This window comes from Pyxicephalus adspersus, chromosome 5 (assembly GCF_032062135.1).
Source record: "Pyxicephalus adspersus chromosome 5, UCB_Pads_2.0, whole genome shotgun sequence".
Taxonomy (NCBI): domain Eukaryota; kingdom Metazoa; phylum Chordata; class Amphibia; order Anura; family Pyxicephalidae; genus Pyxicephalus; species Pyxicephalus adspersus.
The window spans coordinates 147,035,139-147,058,752 of NC_092862.1; the positions used below are offsets into that span (position 1 = coordinate 147,035,139).

Below are 23,614 nucleotides of genomic sequence, written 5' to 3' on the forward strand. Positions count from 1 at the left end.
CGTATGTTGGTGGTGGAGGACATAGGAGGCTCCCGGAGATCGGATCAGGACGTATGTTGGTGGTGGAGGACATAGGAGGCTCCCAGAGAACTAATAAGCTCCCATTTGGGTGGGTGGGGGGGGTATGGGTGTTTGTTGGGTGTTTTTTGTAGGGAAGGTGCAGGTGATGTAACAAAACTTTATGAAATTATACGCATTTATATGTCGGGGTGCTGCTCCTATTATTAAATACAGAAGTGCTTATTGAAGTTGGTGTGCCGGTTACTTTTTATCTGTTGGCATGAGACTTTTCATTTTTCCTCGATATTCGCTGTGTCGGTGATTGTTATCTCCACATCGGGTAGATTCCTTCAGCAGGAGGTTAAATACAAATCCGTTGAATAAATACAGCGGGATCATTACCTGGTGCTGTTATGTCCCCGTTCAGCATTACGCTTTGTAGTGCGACTCATTTACACCAATCTCACATTAAATATTTTTATTTGCTAATCATTTTGTTTTAATTGCTTCTCTTAGGTTAATAGAAGTTTGTATAAACTGTGCTAATTGGTGCCTAATTATTCACTGTGAGTGTATTAGGCAGCTGACAGTAGAGCAGGCGTTGCACTGGGGAATGTGGTGAAGACAAAACATTGAATTGTTTCTATCTCCGGACTGGTTGGGTGAAGATTCTCCAATCACCCTGAGCCGGGGCATCAGCCGCTGCTTAGCCGGGGCAATAAAAGAAAACTTCCATGCTGCCTCTCGTCATGCAGAAGGATCGGGTAAATGATTCCTCTGTAGGGGAAGATTCACCCATTGTGAAGTACAGAAACCGCTGTTTTGTAGAGTTTGTTAAGCAAATGAAGCTGTAAAGATATTTCCATGTTACACAAAGCCTGCTGCTCGGGGCAGGAAGATAAATCAGATTTACCAGGTCCATGCATTCACCCCTGGATGGGTGGGACGGGGATTCTTGGATCCTCCGTATGCATTGAGCGGTTATTTGTTATGACACGGCTGGCAGGAGAACCGGCACCATTCACCGGGGGGGAACCACAATGACACCAAAAATGATACCAACCTGCTGTGTGCCCTTAGCAAAGTGCTGGATACATGTAGACACACGGGGATCAGGGAGCGTATTCTATGCAGCTGTGACCAGGACATGCAGTGTTGGTGGCACGTCGGTGGAGAGGTCGCCTTCAGCGGATGTTGCAGCCAAGTTGAGCACCTGGCAGGGCAGTCTGGGAAAACCCCTACATCATAATTTGCCTTTTGGGACAGCATGGTGGCTCAGCGGTTAGCACTCTGACCTTTGCAGCGCTATGTCGCAGGTTCGGATCTCACCCAGGACACTATCTGCATGGAGTTTGCAGGTTCTCCCTGTGTCTGTGTGGGTGTACTCCGGTTTCCTCCCACATTACAAAAACATGCAGTTAGGTTATTTGGCTTCCCCCCAAATTAAAACTTTGTACAGCGCTGTGTAATATGTCGGCCCTTTATAAATACTGCGTAATAATAATAATAATAATAATAATAATAATATGCTTCTGACTCTCATGCAGCGATTGCTCTGCTTAAATTTCCTTCCTCCCCTCTAAGTTACATTGTGATTGCATGATGTCTGAAATCTTTTAATCCTGGGTGGGATATAATTGTAGGCGGGTGGCTGTGACACCTTTATCCCAATTTCTGAGAGGTGTAGGTTGGGATTGTATAAATCTGCACACATACGATCTAGAACAGAGCCAACCTTTCGGACCTCACGGACCACTAATTTCATCATTTTAAATCCTGCGGACCTTTAATATGATTTTTAAAAAAAATAAATAATGATCTTCCTAATGGTGCTGACACAGACTGTGGCGGCTCTGATTCATTGATCAGCTCACGGTTAAGTGAAGTATTACTATAGTTACTAATATGATTAGTTGCATTATCTTTGGTAATACCTTCTACTAATTCAATGCAAAATATTATTTTTTTATTTCATTTCGTTTTTTTTCATTCTAAGACCAAACAAGAGTTGATAGTTATCATGGTCAGACTATTTGATGCCATTAAATATAACAGGTAAAGAAAATACACAGCTAAGGTCACACTTACCTAAAGGAACATCTGAGAAACAAATAAAACAATGGGATGAGAATCGGTATTGGTGGAGTGGGGTGACTAATGGTGGAAACAATACGAAAGCGTACGGCTCGCCAGCGGTTGTCTCATACAACTTAATACTACACCGACGTCACGCTGCGCCTGCTTTGTTTTTCCGTCTCTAGTACAGGTCATGAATTTGCAATATGAAGGAAAATTGTCATTTAGGTAATAATAATCTAATAATATTCTTCAATAAATTATTATTAATAAAACATAAAAATTGCAAATAGTCCAAAATTTTCTTGTGAACCACCAGTGATCCAGGGAGCACTGGTTGGCGACCACTGGAACACAACGGGACCTATTGATAAATTTCTTCTGTCAAATCGGACGAAATTCCTTTCAGTTCCAATTAAAACAATGACTCGTTCTGCCACCTAGTGGCTGCTTGTCAAAGTACACAGCTGTCACAATAGCAAATGCTATCTGTATCAATGAAAATTATGGGTGACTTTTGAGCAAATTTACAGGGAAATAATTTATAAACCTCCCACCCCCATTGAGTCATAAAAAAATTTCCATAAAAGAGTAGTCATGTGACCATGGTTTCAGGTGGGGCATTTAGACGTCTTTCTATTGGCTAGGAAGGGGAGGTAAGTTTTGGTGATAACTGTTAGAGCTTTTGTCGGCCGGCGTAATCTTCTAATGACCGGGCTGCGTATGGTCTGCAGGGTTCTCCCCAGGCCCTTTTAGCTGGGCGCACCACCGGCTGTTTTTGGGTGGATACTGAAGCATTCGGTCACAATACAGGTGCTGCCACCCGCCTACAATTTCTTCCCACCCGGCTTAAAAATATTTCTGGGTAGAGCACTGGTCTGCTTTGCATTGCATTTCTTGTAGATGCAAAACATACACCCGTGTTTGTGCTGCAGGCAAAGCAGATCCCAGGGCAGATATTTATTGTCCAATGCTGTGTTAGTCATTCAGACATTTGCATTTGTGAATAAATAGCTATTGAAACCCAAATATGTTTGCTTTTCAAAACCAAATGCATTTAAATAGCAAATATTGCATTGAAAATTCCCACCAATAGGGGCCAAGCCAATTTTACCGCAGAGCTAAACCCCAGAAAGCAAAGTCTGATTCCTAAATCCAGAGATCCCTTTCCTGAGAGAACTCCCAGGACCATTCAGCACCCCAAATGTCTTCCAGGCCCGGCCCGCAGCGAGTTCTGTGTATGGGAATTGATTGGCTGCCTTTGCTGTCGTTTGGTGCCTCTGCTCGGATAGAGCCACCCTGCACCCCGCCCCTGCCCAAGCTTCTCTTACTATTGGGTGGTGTTTATGGTTGAATCTTGGGGTAAGAGTCTATCATTGGGCTGGATGAGCGCAGTAAATTTTGTTTTGCAGTTCTGCAATAAAAGCATGAAAGAGGAAGCCCGTGTCCGATTAAACACACTGACCGCACTTCTCTTTATTTTTTCAGGTAACCTTTGACGATGCCGCAATTTACTTCTCAGAAGAACAATGGCAGAACCTGGAGGACTTCCAGAAAAAGATCTACAAAGAGCTCATCAAGGAGATCTACGAGACAATGCTGGCATTGGGTTGGTTTGCTTTATCTTGTTTCTCTATTTATTACCCCAGGAAGTGGCAAAGAACTGCCCCAGCAAGGGCCTGAATGAGGGGAGGCTGAGTGATTCCCAATGGAGTGCATGCTCCCCCTAGTGGCTGTTCTTTACATTTCTAGGTGTCAGCACAGTATAATTGTCTTCAAGCACCTGACTCCATGTAATTAGTTTCCTCTCTGTCCTGTGGTTGTGTCCCCACCAATCACCAACGGGAGGAATGGAGGCACTCAGTAATTGTTTAACTTCAATATAGCTCTACATTCGATACAATATGGCTCCCTTGGATCCTATATGATGTATGCAGTGTTCTCTCTGACCCTTTTAGTTGGGCACACCACCCGGCACTTTTCAGTAACCACCCGGCTGTTTTTGGGGATTACCGAAGAGTTGGGTCACAACACAGGGGCTACCACCCACCTACAATTTCTTCCCTCCCGGCTTAAATAAATTTCTGGGTTGAACACTATGTATACATTTCATAAAAGCGATGTCACAGCATAAGTGCTCCAATAATCATTAAAACATGAATACACGATCCAAAAGGTGGTCACATGTCCTCAGTCGCTCCATACCTGTCCTGAATGGGTGGGGTGGTTACATTAGGAGTATTGGCATTGAGATTCTGGCCAAGAGCCCCTGTCATTGATTCTTTGCAAGGGTTTACCAGCCTGTGATATCAGGACAGGACGTCCTGCAGCATCATATAGCCTGGCAGGATCGCCTGGTATGTACTCTGCAGTAATGGCCATAAATAATACACAGAATATGATGTAAAAATGAATGTTGTCAGTCTTTTATAACTTTATACCTGCAGCTCACACATGTTCCTTACTGCAGGTATCAGATAATGGAGTGATTTGTTCTGATATTTCCCCAACAGACATGGTTCATTCACATTGCAGTGTCATACAAATCCTCGTAGCAATCGTTACTGACACTTGGCTAAACCAGACACTGTAGTTGGCTTGTAGCTTACCCTGGACCGGTTGTATTCTCGGCTCTGACCCTACAGAACATTTCATGCACCAAATCCCCATCTGTTCTGTAACTTGTAAAAGACAAACGAATCGAACACATTGTATGCCCAGTGCACATGTGCAGATCTCAGCCAACCAATCGGGCATTGTCCTGCTAGAGGGGACACCTTGCATGCTTTTTGGGAAGCCTTAGTGTAACTTTGTTTCTCCTTTATCTAATTATTTCTTCTGTTTCACAGGATATCGCATTCCGAAACCAGAGATTGTGTCTAGAATAGAGCGAGGTGAAGAGCCGTGCGTCGACAGCAACAAAAAATCGAAGCAAGAGGGGTCCCAGGCTGAGGGCAGCAAAGGTGACTGCTAAGTCTCATCCAAATAGGTTCCATGAGATTCTTGGCCGTGCAGGTTGTAATATCTGGAGATGTTCTAGAAGAGACTTTTGTCCTTTAGCGGGTTGTAGGTAGTGGGATTTCTTCTCCAATCAATCAGTTCTGGTCCAGGGAGGGGGAGGATAAACAAGAGGCCCCCGCTATAGGACCAGCAGTTGAAATTTTCATGGCATTGGCTGTTATTGGTTGTTAACGATCCAATAAGATAGATTATAAAGACATCGGGGGCATCTGGCCACACTGAGGGTTCTATACCGAGGGCCGGGCAAACAATCATCTTGGCAATGAAAATCTAGTGTATGTACAGATCCCTAGGATTCTTCATGGATCCCACAATCCAGGTTCCTTGTGGGCATTGTTATATTCTGCACCTTCCAGTACAGGGTTGAGGATATATTTTTGGATATATTAAAAACCATTTGGCCAGTTAACAGCAGTGACACCTAATTCATATTTTACTTTATTTAGATGCTGAGCCAGTCGTTAAGGTTGAGCGGGAGTCTCCGGAAGCTTCCGTCCATTTTCCTCCCAGTGAGATCTCCTCATCCCAGGAACGCATTGGAGCTCAGTGTCCTCGCTGTGGGACATGCTGCAACAACCAGTGTGGGATGGGATATCAGTGGAACACACAAGGGATGTATACAGGACCACCAGTGGATGGCAATCACAGAAAGCCCTTTGTGCCCCCTTCACCAACATACTTTAATGGCAGCCCCATCTCTCCAGGGTACACCAACAGAGGAGATGGGATGCCACATCCAACTTCTCCTATGGGGTATGGCAATATAGGAATGGTTCCTCTGTCTCCCCATTATCCAGTATTCAGAAATGTGGGCGATCCCCACACCACATTTCCATTTCCAGAGAGACCCCCAAATCCGATGTTTGGAAATTTCGAGATGAATCAGCCAGCACCGATGGGGCCTCCGGGAAGTCACTTGGCAGGTATGTGTCCTTGAAGGAGCTTCCTCCATTTTTTATTAATTTTAAGGAATATCATCTAGGCCTTAGCAGGTCTTTAAAGTGCAGTGTTCTCCCCAGAAGCTGTAGGTGGGTGGTGGGCCCCGGTATTGTGACTCAGCTTTTCAGTAACCACCAAAAATCAGCTGGGCGGTTACTGGAAAATTCCGGGTGGTGCGCCCAGCTAAAAGGGGCCGGGGAGAACCCTGAAGTAAGGCAAATACAACTCCACATGACAGAGAACATATGCGTGGTTTTGAGTTGGGTTCACCCACAATAAAAATTTGACAGAAGTTTTATCCCTTCAATGTTCTGTACAAAGTGAACCAGTTTTTAGGCTGATGTTTGGCTTTAAACCCAAAGTACAGCCAGTAAAAAAATACTTTTTCTTAACTTTTATACAAAGTGAATCTTCCGTTATAGGTGAAAGCTTTTATCCCGGACGTATTCTATGTCTTTGTCTTCAGAGATCCCACATTGTTCTGTCTCCTTGGAGTTTGGGCTGCACCCACTTATATTGCTTTTTAGATTACACCAAAAGTCTATTATGAAGAATTAGATCTCAGAATTGTTGTACGGTCCCAGAAAATCTGATACAGAGACCTCAGCTTAGGAGTCTGAGAGATAGAGGAAGCTGTTGTGGTCTCCAAACTTGCTAACAACTATGAATATCAATAGTTCAGTGTTCTCCCAAGTTCCGTATAGTCGGGTGCACCACCCAGCACTTTTCAGTAACCACCCGGCTGTCTTTTGGGTGATTACTGAATAGTTGGGTCACAATACCGGGGCTGCTATCCACCTACAGCTTCTTCCCATCCAGCCTAATACAATTTCTGGGGGTAACACTGCAGTTATTGTACTGACCATTCCTTATTAGAATCAAACCTTACTTGTTGTATTATTATCTTTCCTCATCTATTTGCTTTCAATATGTTCTTACCCTTGCAGAGAAATAATATTAATAATAATGGCCGCTCATATGAACTCTTGGAATTGTTTGCATCCTAACTCATTGTATTATTCATAATTCTTTTTCTTTACACTATAACCTTCAGATCACGAGAATCGGAATAGGAAGGAGCCGTACCATCATGCTCGTGAGGGCCCATTCCAGGAGAGGAGAAATCCAATGGGGCCTTGTCCAGCCTGTGGAACATTTTGCAATAATCAGTGTGGTGCAAACTTTCAGTGGGAACAACGGCGTCTGCACCACGGCGTTCCAGGCCCGATGGAAACGAACAGATACGCATCCCCTCCAAACCCTTATTTTGGTGCTGGTGCAAACCCTGCAGCTTTTGCCAATGTGCGTCATCCTTTAAGACATGGGACCCCTCCTGTGAATGTTCAAGGGAACCCCGCAATGATTCAGCTGTCCCCACAATTTGCTGGATATCGAAGGACAGGAGATCCAAAGTCCCCAAATATTTTGCATGGAAAGCCAGAGCTTCCACCTGGACAAACTGGCCATGGAGGCAGCACAGCAGCCGCATCTTTACATGGCCCAAACCAAGGTGGCAAATATGGAACCATCCCAGCAAACATCGGTGGCAATCACAGGAAGTCGCAATCCATGTCTCCACTTGCTGCTATTGAAACCATGCCAATGTTGGCCACACATAACCCAAATACTGTAACTGAACAGAGAAGTAGACCCACTAACCACGTTGCTAATAACAGCCCAAATTCCTTAAGTAGACATCCGAATCAGATGACCAATAACAGCCAAAATACTATAAGTGAGCAGAGAAATAGACCCCCAGCCCAGGTTGTGACCAGCAGTGATGGTACCAGGGGCGCTCTTCAAAATATTAGCAAAAGGCCAGACAACATGCAGTGTAATTCAACGGGGGGCCGATTTATAAAACAGGTACAATCTGTTACATCACCGGCTGCTAATATTGGGCAACCAAAGCCCAGTGAAGTGACTTTTAATAAGAGCCCCTCTCTAGCTCCCAGTAGTACCCATTCTCCGAGAAATGCCCAGCCTTCATCCACACACAATCAGGAACCTGCCCGAGTAACTCCGGTAGAAAGTGTGGGAAGTAAAAGACCTTACCCCCACCAGGCATCGGACAGCGGGCTGCCTTCTAAAAGAGCGAGCCCCACTGTCATTATTGTTGATTGTGATGAAGGAAATGCAAGATCATCCGCAGCGAGCAGCGCAAATAACCAGGCCACAGGTTCTGCAACACCTCCTTCTTCCAAGTCGGAAAGTCTTCCTTCAGATCCAATCGTCATCAGTGACAGTCAGGATTCTGCACTCTCAGAAGAAAGAGATGGAAAGCGTTCCCAGGCACCAATCAGCATCAGCAGGATCCGGACTTCTGGAATATTTACTCCGCCTTTAGTTAGAGGTAAAAAGGAAAGGAAAGATGACTCCAATCCCATAATTATTATTGATGACAAAGATTCCGAGGTAACTCCACCCCAGCAGTCTCCACAAACCGAGACTTCGAAAGACGAAACTCAGAGCAGCACTTCTGGAACGCCACCAATAAAAAACCCCAAAGCTGCTGGCGAGCCTCCCCCCTTGGCCCCCAAAGTTCAGCCACAAGGAGTGCAACAGGGTACCCCGGTTTTGGTTAATAAAGTTCAGATGCAGCAACCTTCCCCAATCATTGTTACCGGTGGTACCAACCAACCATTGCCAGTCAATGGAAATCAAAGCATTATGTTGACTTTCCCTGTCACCGTCGGAAGTTCGGGGATTGTGCTTGCAACGCCGGTAAATATTGAAAACCAAATTTCTGGGGTAAACCCTGCCAACAGAATGCCAGTCGGCAAGACCCCACGTCTTGTACACCCAAACGGCATTCCCATCAGTGTTAAACCTGGGAATGCTAATAATAAAATAGGCCAGGTCACCATGAGGCCTGTGATTGGTCAAACCAATAGACTTACAGTACCTCTTCCTCATGGACAGGCCAAACCTATAGCTGTCAGTGTTAACCAACCTGGCAATGTGGCAGGAACTCTGAGTATAAATAATACCAACCTTCAGAAAGTTAATGGCGGCACTCTTAAAGCTGTTCCAGTAACCGCTACTGGGAACCAGGCTGTAGGACAGCCAATTCCACTTTTTGTGGATGCCAATTCTGGACTTATCCTTACTGGACCTGCAGTTCCTTCCAAGGATGCCGTACCCTCTGGTTTAGGGAATGCAACAATGGTGACTGTTAATGGAGGGGTAGTTGCTGGAAATGTTGGCCCTGTGGCCGTTGGTGGAAAGTTGGCATTCAGCCCTGTTAATGTCAATGGTCTTGCCAATACAACATTTATTACGGTAGACGGACCAGTGGGTATAGGAAACAATTCTTCTGTTACACTTGCCAGCAACCCAACAAATCTCAATAATAAATCAGCATTAAATATTAGCAATCCTACCATCCTTACATTAAATGGAGGCTTGGGCATTGGCGGTGCCCACCCTGTTGGTGCTCCTATAGCCAACATTGCTTCCATTAATACAAATAACAATTTGCAGGTTGCACCGATGGCAGCTCCGGCTGTTGTAAGCGGTCAGCAGAACAGCGGTATAATTATCAGAAAAGTTGGAGAGCCAAGCACCGTATCCCAGAACCCACCGCGCAGCGAGGACCCACCGGTGGTTGTTGTAGAGAGACTATTCAACTGCAGTGAATGTGGAGAAAAGTTCAACTCCCTTGAGAACTTAACTTCCCACCAAGCCGTCCACAAAAAGCCAGATGGCAAAGCCAGTGGGGCAACTTCCAAAGACAATGAAGCTCTTCCAAGAGGGGCAGATGACGATGCACCCACCATCTTATACACAACCCAAGGAGATGATGGCAGCACAGTTTATGTTGTCACCGTCTAATCAAAACTTTGTTGACTTAATTTTTGTAGCCACTTTTTGTCTTTAGTTTTTGGACTTTTTTTTATATATCTGTGTAAATGTTTATTCCACCGAAGTGAGTGATTTTACAGTACAGATCCTCCGTGTGACGTCTCTTGTCTCTAGAACTGTTTTATCTATAGAAGATTCTAGAATTATGTCTTAGGTTCAAGCAAAATGCCTGTTTGTTAACAGATCCTTCACTAGAAAGGGAAAAAATCCACTTTTCCTGGTCTTGTATAAGCAGCTGTTAGAAAGACATGTAAAGATGTAAATAGGGAATTGTAACATAGCACTGCACATATAAGATGACAAAACCTTTTCCTGACATCTGTAGACTAAACGCTGCCTGCTTATAGAAGTCTGCACAGATTTATTGTTTTGTGGGCAGGAGATCCCAGAGCCACCCCGTGCCCCCCACAGCTACAGAATTTGCCCCACATACAAATCCTGACTTGTGTTGTGCCACCTGTTCATGTATTTGTTGCAGGGTTCTCCCCGGCCCCTTTTAGCTGGGCGCACCACCTGGCACATTTCAGTAACCACCCGGCTGATTTTGGGTGGTTACTGTAAGTTCGGTCTCAATACCGGGGCTGCCACTCACCTACAGCTACAACCCAAAATAAAAAATCACCTGTATTCCTGCAGATCCGTCAGGAGGTTTCTTCGTTTGGGTCCCACGTCGCCCCCGGTATCCATCCAGGCGCTGACATTTTCTCCATCGAGCAGCCAAGAGCCCCGGGAGGTCTGCCATAGGTATCCGGGGAAGATTTATGCTCCCATTCTGTCTTGATCAAGACAAAAAGGGGGAGGTGCAGCTCCTTTTTTTTTTTTTTTGGATTCTTCCTTTACATAAAAGGATTGTCTATAAGGGGTTTACTACACTTTTATGTAAAGTGAAAATGTTGAGTTTAGGTCCGCTCTAAAATTTAATACAATTTTGGGGCTGTAATTGGGGGACAGGCCCAGATTACTACAAACGTCCGATTCCTCCAAGAACACTACTCCCAACATTCACCGACCTACAAAACGTCACCAGAGGAACCTTTATCAATCAGTAATTATCACTTCTGACCTTGGGGGACAACAAACGCCTCCATCCGGCTGGCTTCCCGTCTGTAATGAGGACGAATTCCGAGCGCTATTGTTCCAGTTGTCAGTTTTATTGGCTAAATTAAAATTTCAGGCTTTTTCCTTCCAACCTAATATTAGGAAGTCGACCTGTTGAGTAAAATTTGCATTGGAATCTTTTGGAACTTCCATGGAACCCTCCATACCTGTCACAGGTGAACGGTTTTCTCAGGAATAATGAGCCCAACTACCTGCTGACAGGTGCTGAAGCCTCCATGGTAACCAATTGTAGGCCGTGATGGTCAATGTTATTTCATGGACAGCTGCGGTACCAACAAATCTGTCCATGAAGGTAAAACAAGATATAAGTTACCATTATTAGGATCAATACCTTGTGTGTAAAGTAGAGCTGTGTGATCGCACTGCTAGGGGTGTCCGCTGCCGATATTCTTCACGTTTTGCACACCGGCAGCGACTTTGTCAGGTTTGGGTTCCTTGTCATATTGTGAGTACGATGTTTGCCGGATCGGCCTGGTTTGGTCACTCAGGTTGGGCCACATTCACCTTTTCAGGGGCTATACATATAAAGTTAGGAATACTCTTCCCTTACCCCGTTTCTGGCTGTGATTTCCCTTTTGTTTCATGTTCAGTTCTTGTGAGAAGACATAATATTGCAGCACAAGATTCTCTGCATTTCACAGGACTCACCTGGAAGGGCTCCGGTATCACCTGGGCAATGCTTGTGGGCACAGAGGTGGGGTCACTATAATGGTAACTTAAATATTTTATATTTTTTACCTTGGTGCCACAACCATCTCTGAAATTGACCATCATGGCCTACAATTGGTTACCATGGAGGCTTCTGCTCCTGTCTGGTAGTTGGGCTCTTTATTCCTGAGAAAACCTTTCACCTGTGCCGGGTATGAAGAGTGCGTTCTATGGAAGTTCCATTGGATTCCTATCGGGTCATAGAAGCCTCCTCAGAATCCTCCGATATTCCGTTTTTAGCTGTGTTTTGGAGGATTCATGACCTCTGACATTGGGCCGTACAACCATTTCTCCACCATGTTTCACAGTAGGTATGGTTGGTATTGGTTGTCCATGGATCCGTCCTGATGGATCCGTCCTGATGGATCCATGGATGGTGTTGGGTGATCTCTGTACATATCAGACCCTCGAATCCTCTGACCCGTGTACAGGACAATGCCCGTCCATGGAATCCTTTCTAGAAGCCATGAAGCATTTTTTCTGTGATTTGTAACATAAGTATCCTCATCTGTGGAAGGTGTCGGGGGGCTTCATTTAAGTGGAAGTTCTGCTTTAACTTCTAAAGATTTTATTTCACTAAAATGGCGATTTGCAGAGATTTCTCCTGAGTATTCCATATAGACGCATGGTGAATTGTAGGATGAATGTTTGGGTGTGGTGGAATGCATTGCAGAGACGTCCACATGGTGCACATTGCAGGTCAGGGTATGGAAGTGCCCGGGCCGTGATCTCTGCACACCTTTGTGGGAGGACTGGCTGCTCGCACTGCTCTGCGCTGATTGATAAAACCTCCCTAAGGCCGGAGAGATCTGGGTGATCCAGCAATCCTGGAATGGATTTCTTCAAAGTCTTTTTTTATTCGCTAGCAAATGTTTTGAACCCTGGAACAGATACATTCCAGGTTTGCTGGATCACCCAGCTTCACTGATGAAAGCCTTGGCCAACTTTATAAATTGGACCCATTGTGTGAACAAAATCTCCCTTTGTGGTTGTTGATGAATAGAAAAGGACAGTTTTGTGTCTGGAGTTCCACCTTAATATAAGGATATTTGGTTGTAATCTCTGCCATACTGAAGTCTTTTTGTCTTTTCTGTTCTAATGGTGATATTTCGGTGTTCCCCCTGTTGTGCTATGGACACAATGTGCAGATATTTCTGGACTCCTGTTACCGATATATCGGTGCTCCTCCTATTGGTCATGTGATGTGAGTTTTAACCCCTGAGATAAGGTCGGACATTGATGTACGGTAATACTAAGCAGTAAATCGGCTTCAAACTAAATATTTACTGACCTCTCTAGCTGCAAATATTGTGGAGGAATTCAACCTAAAAATTTACAGCACAAGTACTAAAGAGATTTATGTTCACTCTGCAGCTCGGCTCTACCTAGCCCTGAATCTGCCTTACCAGCAGGGACTCAGCAGCTCAGCTCACCCTGCGCACCCTTCCCTGCAGTCACTCAGCACCTTTGCTTCCCCGCCCAGCAGCTCAGCTCCCCCTAACCATTTATATTGCAGCTCAGCCCCCCTCTCCCAGCAATGGCTCCGCTCACTCAACAGAGAATAGCAGCTCAGCAACCCCAAGCTATCTCCTTCATTCAGCAGCTCAGCTCCCTCTGCTCCCCCTCCCAGCCGGAGTTCAGGTCCCGCGCGCTCCTCCTTATAGTGACTGGGCAGTGCAGGAGCTGATAGCGGGGGAGCTGAGCTGCTGAGAGGACTGACATGAATGCACGGTATCATTTATTTATTTTTATCAAACCTGAAAATGATTGCATTTGTTTCACTGAAAAAGACAAGCAGCAATGAAAACACACTTGTGGGATAGGTCCAATTGTTTCTGAAATACTCATGGTCCGTGTTCCCGGAGAGCTGTCCCCTTTCTGAAAAATTTGGAAAGATGGGGGGGGGGGGGCAGCTCCTGAGGTTTAATGGAGCTCCCAGCCTGCCGGGTGAATGGAGCTGCCGGGTGAATGGAGTTCCCAGGCCTGCCGGGTGAATGGAGCTCCCGGGCCTGCCGGGTGAATGGAGTTCCCGGGCCTGCCGGGTGAATGGAGCTCCCGCGCCTGCCGGGTGAATGGAGCTGCCGGGTGAATGGAGCTCCCAGGCCTGCCGGGTGAATGGAGCTCCTGGCCTGCCGGGTGAATGGAGCTGCCGGGTGAATGGAGCTGCCGGGTGAATGGAGCTCCCGGCCTGCCTGGTATTTGGCATGGCCGGGAATGGTGCATTGGCTGGTTGGTTCTCGTTACATTTATGATGTGATCAGTCCTGAATACTCTGTACAGCACTACAGAGGTTGTTGGTGCTATATCCACTAGTAAAATACAAATAGGTGCTGGGTGGTGACCCCACTGCCAATGGCTGTGTATGTTATGTGTCAGATATAAGGGCCCCTATACAAACCCGGCTATGTGCCCATCACTCCCTTTATAAAGTGCCATTACCTGTGTGGTGCCACCCCGGACCTGGCACATTCCACTGATATGAGGTCGGGTCACCCCCTAGGTGTGCACAGGTCCTCTTAACAGGGGCCCCAAGGTGCTCAGGGCTGAACCTGAACTCACCCATGGCACGGATGAGCCTGGTGCCAAATCTGCTTCATGTATCCTAGGAATGATATAAATGTCTGTTATGCTGATCCGCTGGCTTCAGCACGGAGCCATTAAAGGGGGGCTTTACCTTTTTGTATCGTTTCCCTTTATTGAACCCTCTGGGTGCAGCCTGCTGGGTGTAATCCCTTCCTCCCCATTGCAGCGACTAATCACCCCGATCCCTCTTCTCAATGGGCCAGACTCATAGCGCCCTCTAGCTGCCCAGTGATGTATGACTTCATAAGAAGGAGCGGGGCCACAGTGCCCATGCAGAGGACCGGGGGGGATTTATTTGTTACAAAGGTGGCACCAGGTGGGGTCACACAATGCAGATCACTAAAATGGGTACAAAGCTGGGGGTTTTCCCAGGGAGTGGTAAAACTAAAGGAGTTCTCTGCTGGAGGTGCGATGATCCATTAACACAAAGCTTTATGTATTGCAGTTTGTCTTATCCCAGACCAAGCATGCAGCCAGGGAAACCCTCTGTTCCTATTGGTGATCCAGGAAGGAAAAAACCCAGAGGATCAGTCACAGCCATATTGGTGATGTGTCTTCAGTTCCCGTGTCCTCCTATTGGTGGCTGTGGGTTAGGGACCGTTTCAGAGACCATCATGGGGGCCCGGCACCTACTGGCACTCTGTGCACATGGGGGCCCCGCACCCACTGGCACTCGGTGCACATGGGGGCCCGGCACCTACAGGGGCCCGTTGTGCTGGATGTCCTGCTGTTTCTGTAGCCAGGAGATGCTCTGATGGTTTATTTCCCGGTGCTGACTGCACAATCTGCTGAACGCAGCACTTTATTGCAAATATCGATCGAGAAACGCTGAGCGGGCGTCTTATCTGCAGATCTGATTGCTGTAAATATTTTCTATCCGTCTTTCCCGATGTAATATTTTAGCGGAGTGTTACCGTCTACCTCAACCTGTGGCCCTGGGGTACACTATGCTATGTTGGATTTTCACTTTGTATTAAATAAAAACTTTAAATGTCCGGACGTCCTCTGCATTGATTCACCCAGCACTGAGCGGGGTTACAGAATAATAGCAGTGAATAAAAATGTGAATAAAGCTGAAAATCCTTCCAATAACTTTTATTTTCATTCACCAAATACATTGGGGATTCCGCATCAAATCATGAAGAATAAACGTATCAGATTTGTGTTCTTCCTCTACAGAAAGTGAAGAGAATAATAGCAGTGTGGAGATTGTGAATCATTCATTCTGTGTGAATCCTGGCCCTTATGTAAGGAAGGCAGGGAGTGAATGTTGTACATAATGTTATAGTAAAATGGCTCCGTCCAGACATTGATCAGAACTTTGATTGGAGAGAGGAAACAAAGAAAACGATTGGCTGCCCAGCTGAAATCATCCCAAATGTTTTATAATGACCCCAAAACCTGAAAGGCCGGGAAACCATCGGATTGGAGGGAAGGCTCGGCCAATGGCCAGCTCCGGAGAGAGGTTACCTGTCAGGTGCAAATAGACCCCGATGTGACCCCAAGCAATCCGCAAGAAGCCCCCGAGCTATGGGCAAAGAAACCCCGCAAAGCCCCCGAGCTGTGGGCAAAGAAACCCCACAAAGCCCCTGTGGTATGGGTAGGTAAACCCCGCAAAGCCCCCGAGCTATGGGCAGGTAAAGCCCCTGCGGTATGGGCAAGGAAACCCCGCAAAGCCCCCATACCAGGGATCAGTCTGAAGAAATCACAATAGGAAGGAAATGTACTTGAAATGGTGACAATGACACCAATAAACAAGCAACGTCTTGGCTCCAGACATTATAGAGGGGCCCGCCCAACCCCCCGACATTCATCCAATAGAAAACTTGTGGGGTGAATTGTGTCATCCAATCATACGGGGAATACCTGTAGGTGACAGGCTGGGGGACTCCATACAACACAAAAGTAAAGCAGAGGTCAGACAACTCCATCAGATCAGTGATTGGAAGGAAAATCTGGAAATAGAGTGAATGTTTGGGTGAATTCAGACACTGCTATTGATGAATGTTTCTTCATGTTTGGAGAAGAATGTGCAGAGTTCCCAATACATTTCTATAGAAATAAAAAGAAAGGGATTCCCAGCTTTTTTTCACTTGTTTATTCACTGCTAATATTCTGACCTGTCTTGAGCAGTAGGAAGCTATTGAGCTCTGTGAACACCTGGAAAATAAATATAAGAACCAATCCAGCATACAACCCCCCCCCCCCCCACAAGTCACAAACCTCCCCCCTTCTCTAGGTACCGGAGTGTGAGGGGTCCCCGGCCATGCAGGGACCCCATGAAGGAGGATTTGGGGTGTCATGTCCGCACACATCCACAACAAGCTCAGATCTACACCATGACACCTCATCACAGCCAATTACATGGCACTATAATGCAACCAATGCTGCAATGCTCAGCTTGAAGCCAGAGATATCTCTGCAGTACCACCTACTACCACGAGGTGTCCCCAGTCTGATGACAATGTTATGTAATGATTTCCCTGCCTCAGTGGACAGCGGAACAGAGAGGCCCCGCCCACACGCCGCCAATTATGGTTGGATTGTCTGTGCGGATCAGCCAAATATATATACGTGTGAGGGCGGATCACAGCAAAAGAAGCGCTGTGATTGGATCAAATAAGAAACGCCCATTTTCCATGTTTTCCAACGAGAAGGGCGGGGATTGTGTACGGAGCCCGGAAGTCTCTGCCCTCGTGTAGCCCCTCCTTTATGTGACATCACTTCCGGCTTACCGCCATCCTGTTGTGTGAGGATCAGCTCCGCCTTCATCAATCTCCGAGCCATGGCCGGAACTGCGAACAAGCGGGTGAGTTGGGCAGTGTGAGTGACCCCCTCCCCCCCATTACACCCGTTTCCGCTATCAGCATGGTAGCTGGTGCCCCTCCCCCCCATATACACCGAGCACCCCTATACCCGTATACACCCCAATTTCTGGGGCCCCCCATATAACACCCCCAACAAACTAATACTCACCCCAAAACCCTGCCCCCCCATATACCATAACTCCCCTGGGGTTGGATGGAATGTACGGTGAATGTGACCGGTTCTCTCCATATTGATCACATGACCCCCGGTTCTGGGGATTCGCTGCAGTAATCGGGTAATACCGGGGACGTGTGCAGGACGGGGCTGAGATTTGTAATGTCTGCGCCCCCCCCATTCACTCCTATAGACAGTGCCCTGTCTGTGGTCTCTCTACTGATTGGTCGGTGTCATGGCAGACTGAGGTCATGTGATGTGGGTCACATGGTACAGACGAGTTCCCCAATCACATGAACAGAATTCAGATCCCCCAGTGGTGTCACAGAACACTTCCTGTATGGATAGAGGGGCTGTCCCCTATAATACACCCCATCCCTCCTATAATTCACCCACCCCCATAATTCCCTGCATTATTCCCCCCATAATTCACCCTTCCCCCCTGTGACCCCCATCTGACAGAGGGGTATCTAGAGGGTTCAGCCAACCTACCCCCCACCAATCCCCGAGGTTGTGTCTGCACTGTGGATCTGATTGACCCGTTCAGGTGGGTGGAGTTTGATTTGTTTTCGGGGCCCCTCGGCTGATCCCTGGCTGACCTTTCTTCCTCCTTTCAGGACGCCATCTCTTTCTTTGATGTTGCTGTCGTATTCTCGGGGGAGGAGTGGGAGCTGCTTGGTGACCAGCAGAGGGCGCTCTACATGGAGGTGATGAAAGAGAACTACGAGCATTTCATCTACCTAGGTAAGTCCTTATTCACCCTGAATGAATCTCTTTATTTTCCTGGAATTTTGAGGTTGGCAATGAAAAAAATGGCCACCAATGGGAATAAAACGAAAGGCTCCGCCCAGCCTGGCGGTCGCTGCCTCTTCCTGTATGGCTCCCCGCAGCATCTCCCCGTAGCACCCCAGTAGAGATGAATGGGAGCAGCTGTCTGTAGGATCCAGAGCTGCAGTGCCAGGTGTGGGGTGCGGCCCCCAGATCCGAACCTCCCTCAGCAAACCTGCACCCTAGTACCCCGAGGTCAATGACCCAACCCGCAGCAAACTTAGGGAGCTGTCAGTGCTGCTGGTGTGAAAGATTCACATTAGATAAAAGATAGTATGTGTATTAATGGGCTGCCTATTCAACGACCGTTCACCTGGACTGATCAGCTGTGTGAAAAATGCCGGGCGCTCCACCCAGAGATTCCTCCCTAGAGAGCAGATTGGCTGATTGGGGTCATGTGATATTTGGGTTGTGCAGATCTTCTCATAACTTTCTCCCGTTTTCCCCGCAGGATTTAGAGTCCCCATTATCTTGTCGTGGCTGCAGAACAGAAGTACGGCCAATGGTGGGGCGGCAGATCAGAAACCATCCCCCAAACCCCCTAATCCAGGTGAGACGCTCAGCTGATTGATGATTTCCTGGTTCTCGTATTGGACCAATCACCATCATCTGTGTAACTTCCGCCATCTTTATCCAATCAGCATGGAATCTTTGTGATGATCAATGTGTTCTGTTTCTGTTATCCAATCAGGATGAAGCCCTGAGGTCTCGGGGAGGGGCTTATTCTTAGAATTGTCAGGGAGGGGATGATTAATTCTCCGCTTATAGTTTAGTAGGCGCAGCCCTGTGAGCAAATGAATGGCTGATAGAGTGTCAGCTCTGTGGGTCAGCCATCTTCCTCCAAGGAAGAAGAATATTCACCCAGAGTTCAATGCATTGCGAGGGGTTTATAAGAAGCCACCTGGTACAGCCGATAGAACCCCCACACATTCACCTACCTGGGTCACTTACCTACATCACCTTGGTGATTGACTCATGTGTCTTCTTTTGTCACCGCGGTGAGTGAATATTGGGGACAGAACACAGGGATTCACATACTTCTACATCCAATTCCATGATGGGGAATCCACATGAGTGATGGTGAAATGTCTGTGTGGGTATGAATACTGAAGTAACCTTCATTATACTATGGGCTCTATAAACCAGGGAATCTGACATTCAGTGAAACATTCACTGGTGGGAATCTATTACTGCCACTGAAAAACATTGACCTGGAAGATTCCCATAAATGAATGTCAGATTCCCTGTATTATAAATCGAGTCCTATGATTGCATGGACCGGGCCAATATTCTGAGATGGAAGGGATTCCGGTCTGAAGGCTTTACACTGAATTTATCACAAAATTCCAGATTTACAGCCAAAACTTTTCACACATCTAGAAATATTCACCACTAAACCTCCACCCCTGAACCTTCATATTAGGGATTTGCCCCCATTGGTGAGGTCGGGTACTGATGGTGGGGATTTGCCCCCTATTGGTGAGGTCAGGTACTGATGGTGGGGATTTGCCCCCTATTGGTGAGGTCAGGTACTGATGGTGGGGAATTGCCCCCCATTGGTGAGGTCAGGTACTGATGGTGGGGATTTGGCCCCTATTGGTGAGGTCAGGTACTGATGGTTGGAATTTGCCCCCTATTGGCGGGGATTTCCCCCCCTCCCCCAATGGTGAGGTCAGATACTGATTGGATGAGAAGACCTGGCTCACCATTCCATTCACCCCAATAGTGTTCAGTAGGTTGAGGTCAGGGCTCTGTGCAGGACACTAGAGTTCCTCCGCACCAAACTGTGACCACAAGTCTGGAAGAGCACAAATGTTTGCATTGTCTTTGTATGATGGGGGATCACCAGGCCCCTATTATTGGGGGGTCCATTCTCCTGACTGTCTGTAGCTCCCCACCCTTCAGCTGTTGATAAATTTTTCCATATTTTATATGAATAAAACAAAGATAAATCTCAGCCCATCTTCAGATAACCAATAGTAAATCTGCCCTGTTTGTTTCTGACAGTTCCTGCAGCCAATCAGGTGAAAGTAGAGAGGGAGTGGGAGGATCAGACGGATGGAATTGAGCACCCCAGGAATGGAGCCATCAGGAAATCCTCTAAGAGGGTTCAGCGGAGTAAAACCTTGGACTAGCATAGCGGGGATGAGAATTGGGTCAGTCCGGCCGCACAGAGCAGAAACCTCCGAGAGCGCAAACAGTTCAACTGCCCCCACTGCCAGAAATCCTTCCACTACAACTCTGCTTTAGAAGCTCATCTCCGGGTACACAGCGGGGATAAACCCCACAAATGTGACCACTGCGAGAAATCCTTCAGCTTTAAATCTGAGCTGATCGTCCATCGTAGGAAACATTCCAAATCCTCCAAACGTTCACACAAAGAAAAGCAAAATGACCCTCCCTCGGTAACCGCCCCAATGAACCCTCCCATGGTAACCACCGCAGTGGACCCTCCCACCACCAGAGCCGCCCCTGAGGAGCCCAGGCCACATCCAAACACCAATATTAATGGAACAGCAGCTCCTAAATGGTTCACAAAGACCCCTCTACCCCAGACTGCCCCCCAAAGCAGCACCCCCTCCACCTCCAAAAAGAACTTGCCACAAAAAGAAAGTGAAAAACCTTTGAAATGTAATTATTGTGAGAAAAGGTTTAACGATAAATCCATTTTAGAAGCTCATCATCGGATCCACACGGGGAAGTTGGCCTACGCTTGTCCGAAGTGTGATAAAAGTTTCTCCAAACCGTCTCTGCTGGCGGCTCACAGCAACACCCACAAGGATGGGAAACCTTTCCAGTGCGATCAGTGCGAAAAGAACTTCAATGATCAGGCGCTGCTGGTGGCCCATAAGAGGACCCACACCGGGGACAAACCCCAGAAGTGCACCCATTGCAACCGATGGTTCCCCAACCGCGCCAGCCTTGACGAACATGCAGAATGTCACCTGAAACTCAAACCGTACCAATGCCAGCACTGCGACAAAAGCTTCAACGACAAATCCCTGCTGGTCATCCATGAGAGCATTCACACAGACACCAAACCCTTCAAATGTAGCCTATGCAACGAGAGCTTCTACCTAAAAAACCAGCTGACCAACCACCTGGTCATACACGGCCCCGATAAACCCCACCGGTGCAGCCAATGTGAGCGGAGCTTCAACAAGAGGGAGACCCTCATAGCTCATATCCGGGTGCACAACCTGCAGAGTCTCCATGTGCAGCAAACCCTGAAATAAGCATCAGGTGACCACAATGTGATGAATTAGACTTTGCAGGAAGTGGGGACACTCAGAGCACCATAGACAGAGGCATCGTTATGGCTGCCACGTGATGCTCTGGTGCCATGTATTTGTTGTCTTAACCACAAACTTTGGCGCTGGAATAATCACACCCCCCACCCCACACTCCCCCTTTTACTTTCATTGCAATCCTTTGGAATCGCTCTATAAATTCTGTAGAATATTCCGGGGCCACAGCAACCCAGACTGAACCTTCTGAGTTTGTAGAAACTTTGTATAGGATCTGAGACTGAGGATTGTCCACCTCTTGTGTCAGCAGATTAAAGAATTCATGTTTTTTAAGAGCATGTGTAAAGAAGGTGTGTGTGAATGTCTCCGTACGTGTGCCGGGTCCCGTGTGTATGACGTGTGTAGAACCCAATCACAGATCTCAGATCGGCTTCACCGTGTTGGATCCCTGGTGATCCCTCAATGCAATGGGTAGATTTCCAGCTGTTATGCTGCCCCAGGGATATTCCCTGCATAGCGATGGCTGCAGGGCAAAGCCAATGTCACCCAGCTCATGTTTTATATCCACAAACTTTCTGGGGGCGGTGGCTGTGATTGGTCACTTTGTGTTTGCTGCATTTTATGGGTAAAGTTATTACATTTTAGGACAAAAGGTGAAGCTAATAATTTACACTAATTTAGTTCTGGATCTTAAGATTCCCATTTCTTTCTCATCCATTGAAGCACACGGGAATATTTGGACACCAATGTTGGAGGATTGGACTGGCCAGGGTAACTACTGCCCCAGAATGCCCCCATTGTATTCCCCTGCTGTCCCCTGAGCTTCTTATCTTCAACTCCGCCATGTATAGTCAGCTCTGTATAGCCGCTCTGCCCTGGGGTGGTCTATTGGGGTCCTAGGAAGGTCTGGAGGTCTCTTTTATTTTTGCCCTATCCTGGGGCAGATGGACTTTTCCTGGTTCTTTCCTAAAACTCCCAATGATCATGTGACCCTTAATGTCCTCAATGTTCTTTTATAACCTGTAGGTGATGAGTTTCATGTCGATTTGTTCCTTTGCTGTGGTTTTTAGCTCCTTTTTACTCCTGGCCAAGCAGGTATCCGTGTGATCTTGTAGTATCGGCCAATGGGCCCCACATTTCCTTCTATTACAGGAGGTGCATTGATGTCCCCGGCCCCTTATAGCTGGGCGCACCGCCTGGCACTGTGCAGTGATCACCCGGCTGTATTTTGGGGGTAACTGAGAATTGAGGTCACAATACAGAGATCCCCCCCACCCAACTTGTACAGCTGTCATCGGCCGAGGGCGCCCCCTCATGGAAGTGGTGAACCCGAGGCGGGGTGGTAGTAGGGGGGATTACCCTGGGTATAACTGGCCATTATTTATCCCCTCAAAGGACTCCAAAGGGTTTTACAGTAAATTTATAGGTTTCTCTATAAGACGAATGATGAGGAAACCTCCCCCTCCCATTTATATATCCGATTATAATACCACCAGATGGCAACCTTGCTGTGGGACCCCATGGATGGGGGCGAGGCTTCTTATTGGTTAATATTTATATTCTAGGGTGTGATGTGTATAAAGCGGCAGGGAGTGGTCACATGACGTCAGCTCCTCCCGGGGTCACATGACGTCAGCTCCTCCTGGGGTCACATGACAGCACCTCACATGTATGCAGGGGTTCAGAGAGCCAATATGGGATCACCCCCTGCCCCATTCCCCAACATCTCAGTATTGGGGGACCAATTACATGTTTTATCATATGTGTCTCCTCGGGGGAGTGTCCTATATAAAGGCCAATCAAATGTTAGGAGAAAAGTGAAATCTATCCTCCCCCACACGCTGGTTAGGGCAGCGTTTGGGGTCTCGCCAACATCCTGGGGAACTACCCCAAATGTTATGAAGATATTGCAGCACCGAACCCCTTCCCATATCAGGACCCCAAATTTCTATGGATCTTCCCAGAAGGCCAATGAGGCCCCCTTGTATGGAGGCAATACCCCAGGGCATATAACAAGGATAATATCCCCCTGACCTACCTGAAGTATTACCCCACCCACTAGGAGGCAGGGCCATGTGCCGGTCAATTGTTTAATTCTACATTCATAATAATAAATTGCCCCGGTGCTCCAATCCGAGTGAGAGAGCTCAGTGAATCTTCCCAGTAAAGCAGTGAATCTTATCCATTTATAGGGCCCAGGCATTGCCATGGGGGAGGTCTCGGTGCAAAGATGGAACATTGAAAAT

At 47.1% G+C, this 23,614-nt stretch overlaps 3 protein-coding genes across 3 annotated transcripts in view; all 3 read left to right on the forward strand.

Annotated features, from left to right (window-relative positions):
• Positions 1-15,305, forward strand: part of LOC140331789 (uncharacterized) — a 23,058-nt gene extending 7,753 nt beyond the window's left edge. Inside the window, exons 2-5 of the mRNA XM_072413080.1 lie at positions 3,565-3,685; positions 4,926-5,039; positions 5,544-6,020; positions 7,091-15,305. Of these exons, the coding sequence (XP_072269181.1) occupies positions 3,565-3,685; positions 4,926-5,039; positions 5,544-6,020; positions 7,091-9,870 (3,492 nt within the window). The 3' untranslated portion in view covers positions 9,871-15,305. The remainder of the gene's footprint in view (positions 1-3,564; positions 3,686-4,925; positions 5,040-5,543; positions 6,021-7,090) is intronic.
• Positions 15,306-16,989: 1,684 nt separating this feature from the next.
• Positions 16,990-20,512, forward strand: LOC140331813 (zinc finger protein 747-like). Its single transcript, XM_072413131.1, has 4 exons — positions 16,990-17,119; positions 17,910-18,036; positions 18,572-18,670; positions 20,128-20,512. The coding sequence occupies exons 1-4, from the start codon at positions 17,096-17,098 to the stop codon at positions 20,253-20,255; spliced, it is 378 nt and encodes a 125-aa protein (XP_072269232.1). The 5' UTR covers positions 16,990-17,095; the 3' UTR covers positions 20,256-20,512.
• LOC140331809 (uncharacterized) lies at positions 20,409-21,701 on the forward strand. Its single transcript, XM_072413117.1, has one exon. It carries the CDS (start codon positions 20,538-20,540, stop codon positions 21,354-21,356), a length of 819 nt encoding a protein of 272 aa, XP_072269218.1. The 5' UTR covers positions 20,409-20,537; the 3' UTR covers positions 21,357-21,701.
• The last annotated feature ends 1,913 nt before the right edge of the window (positions 21,702-23,614 follow it).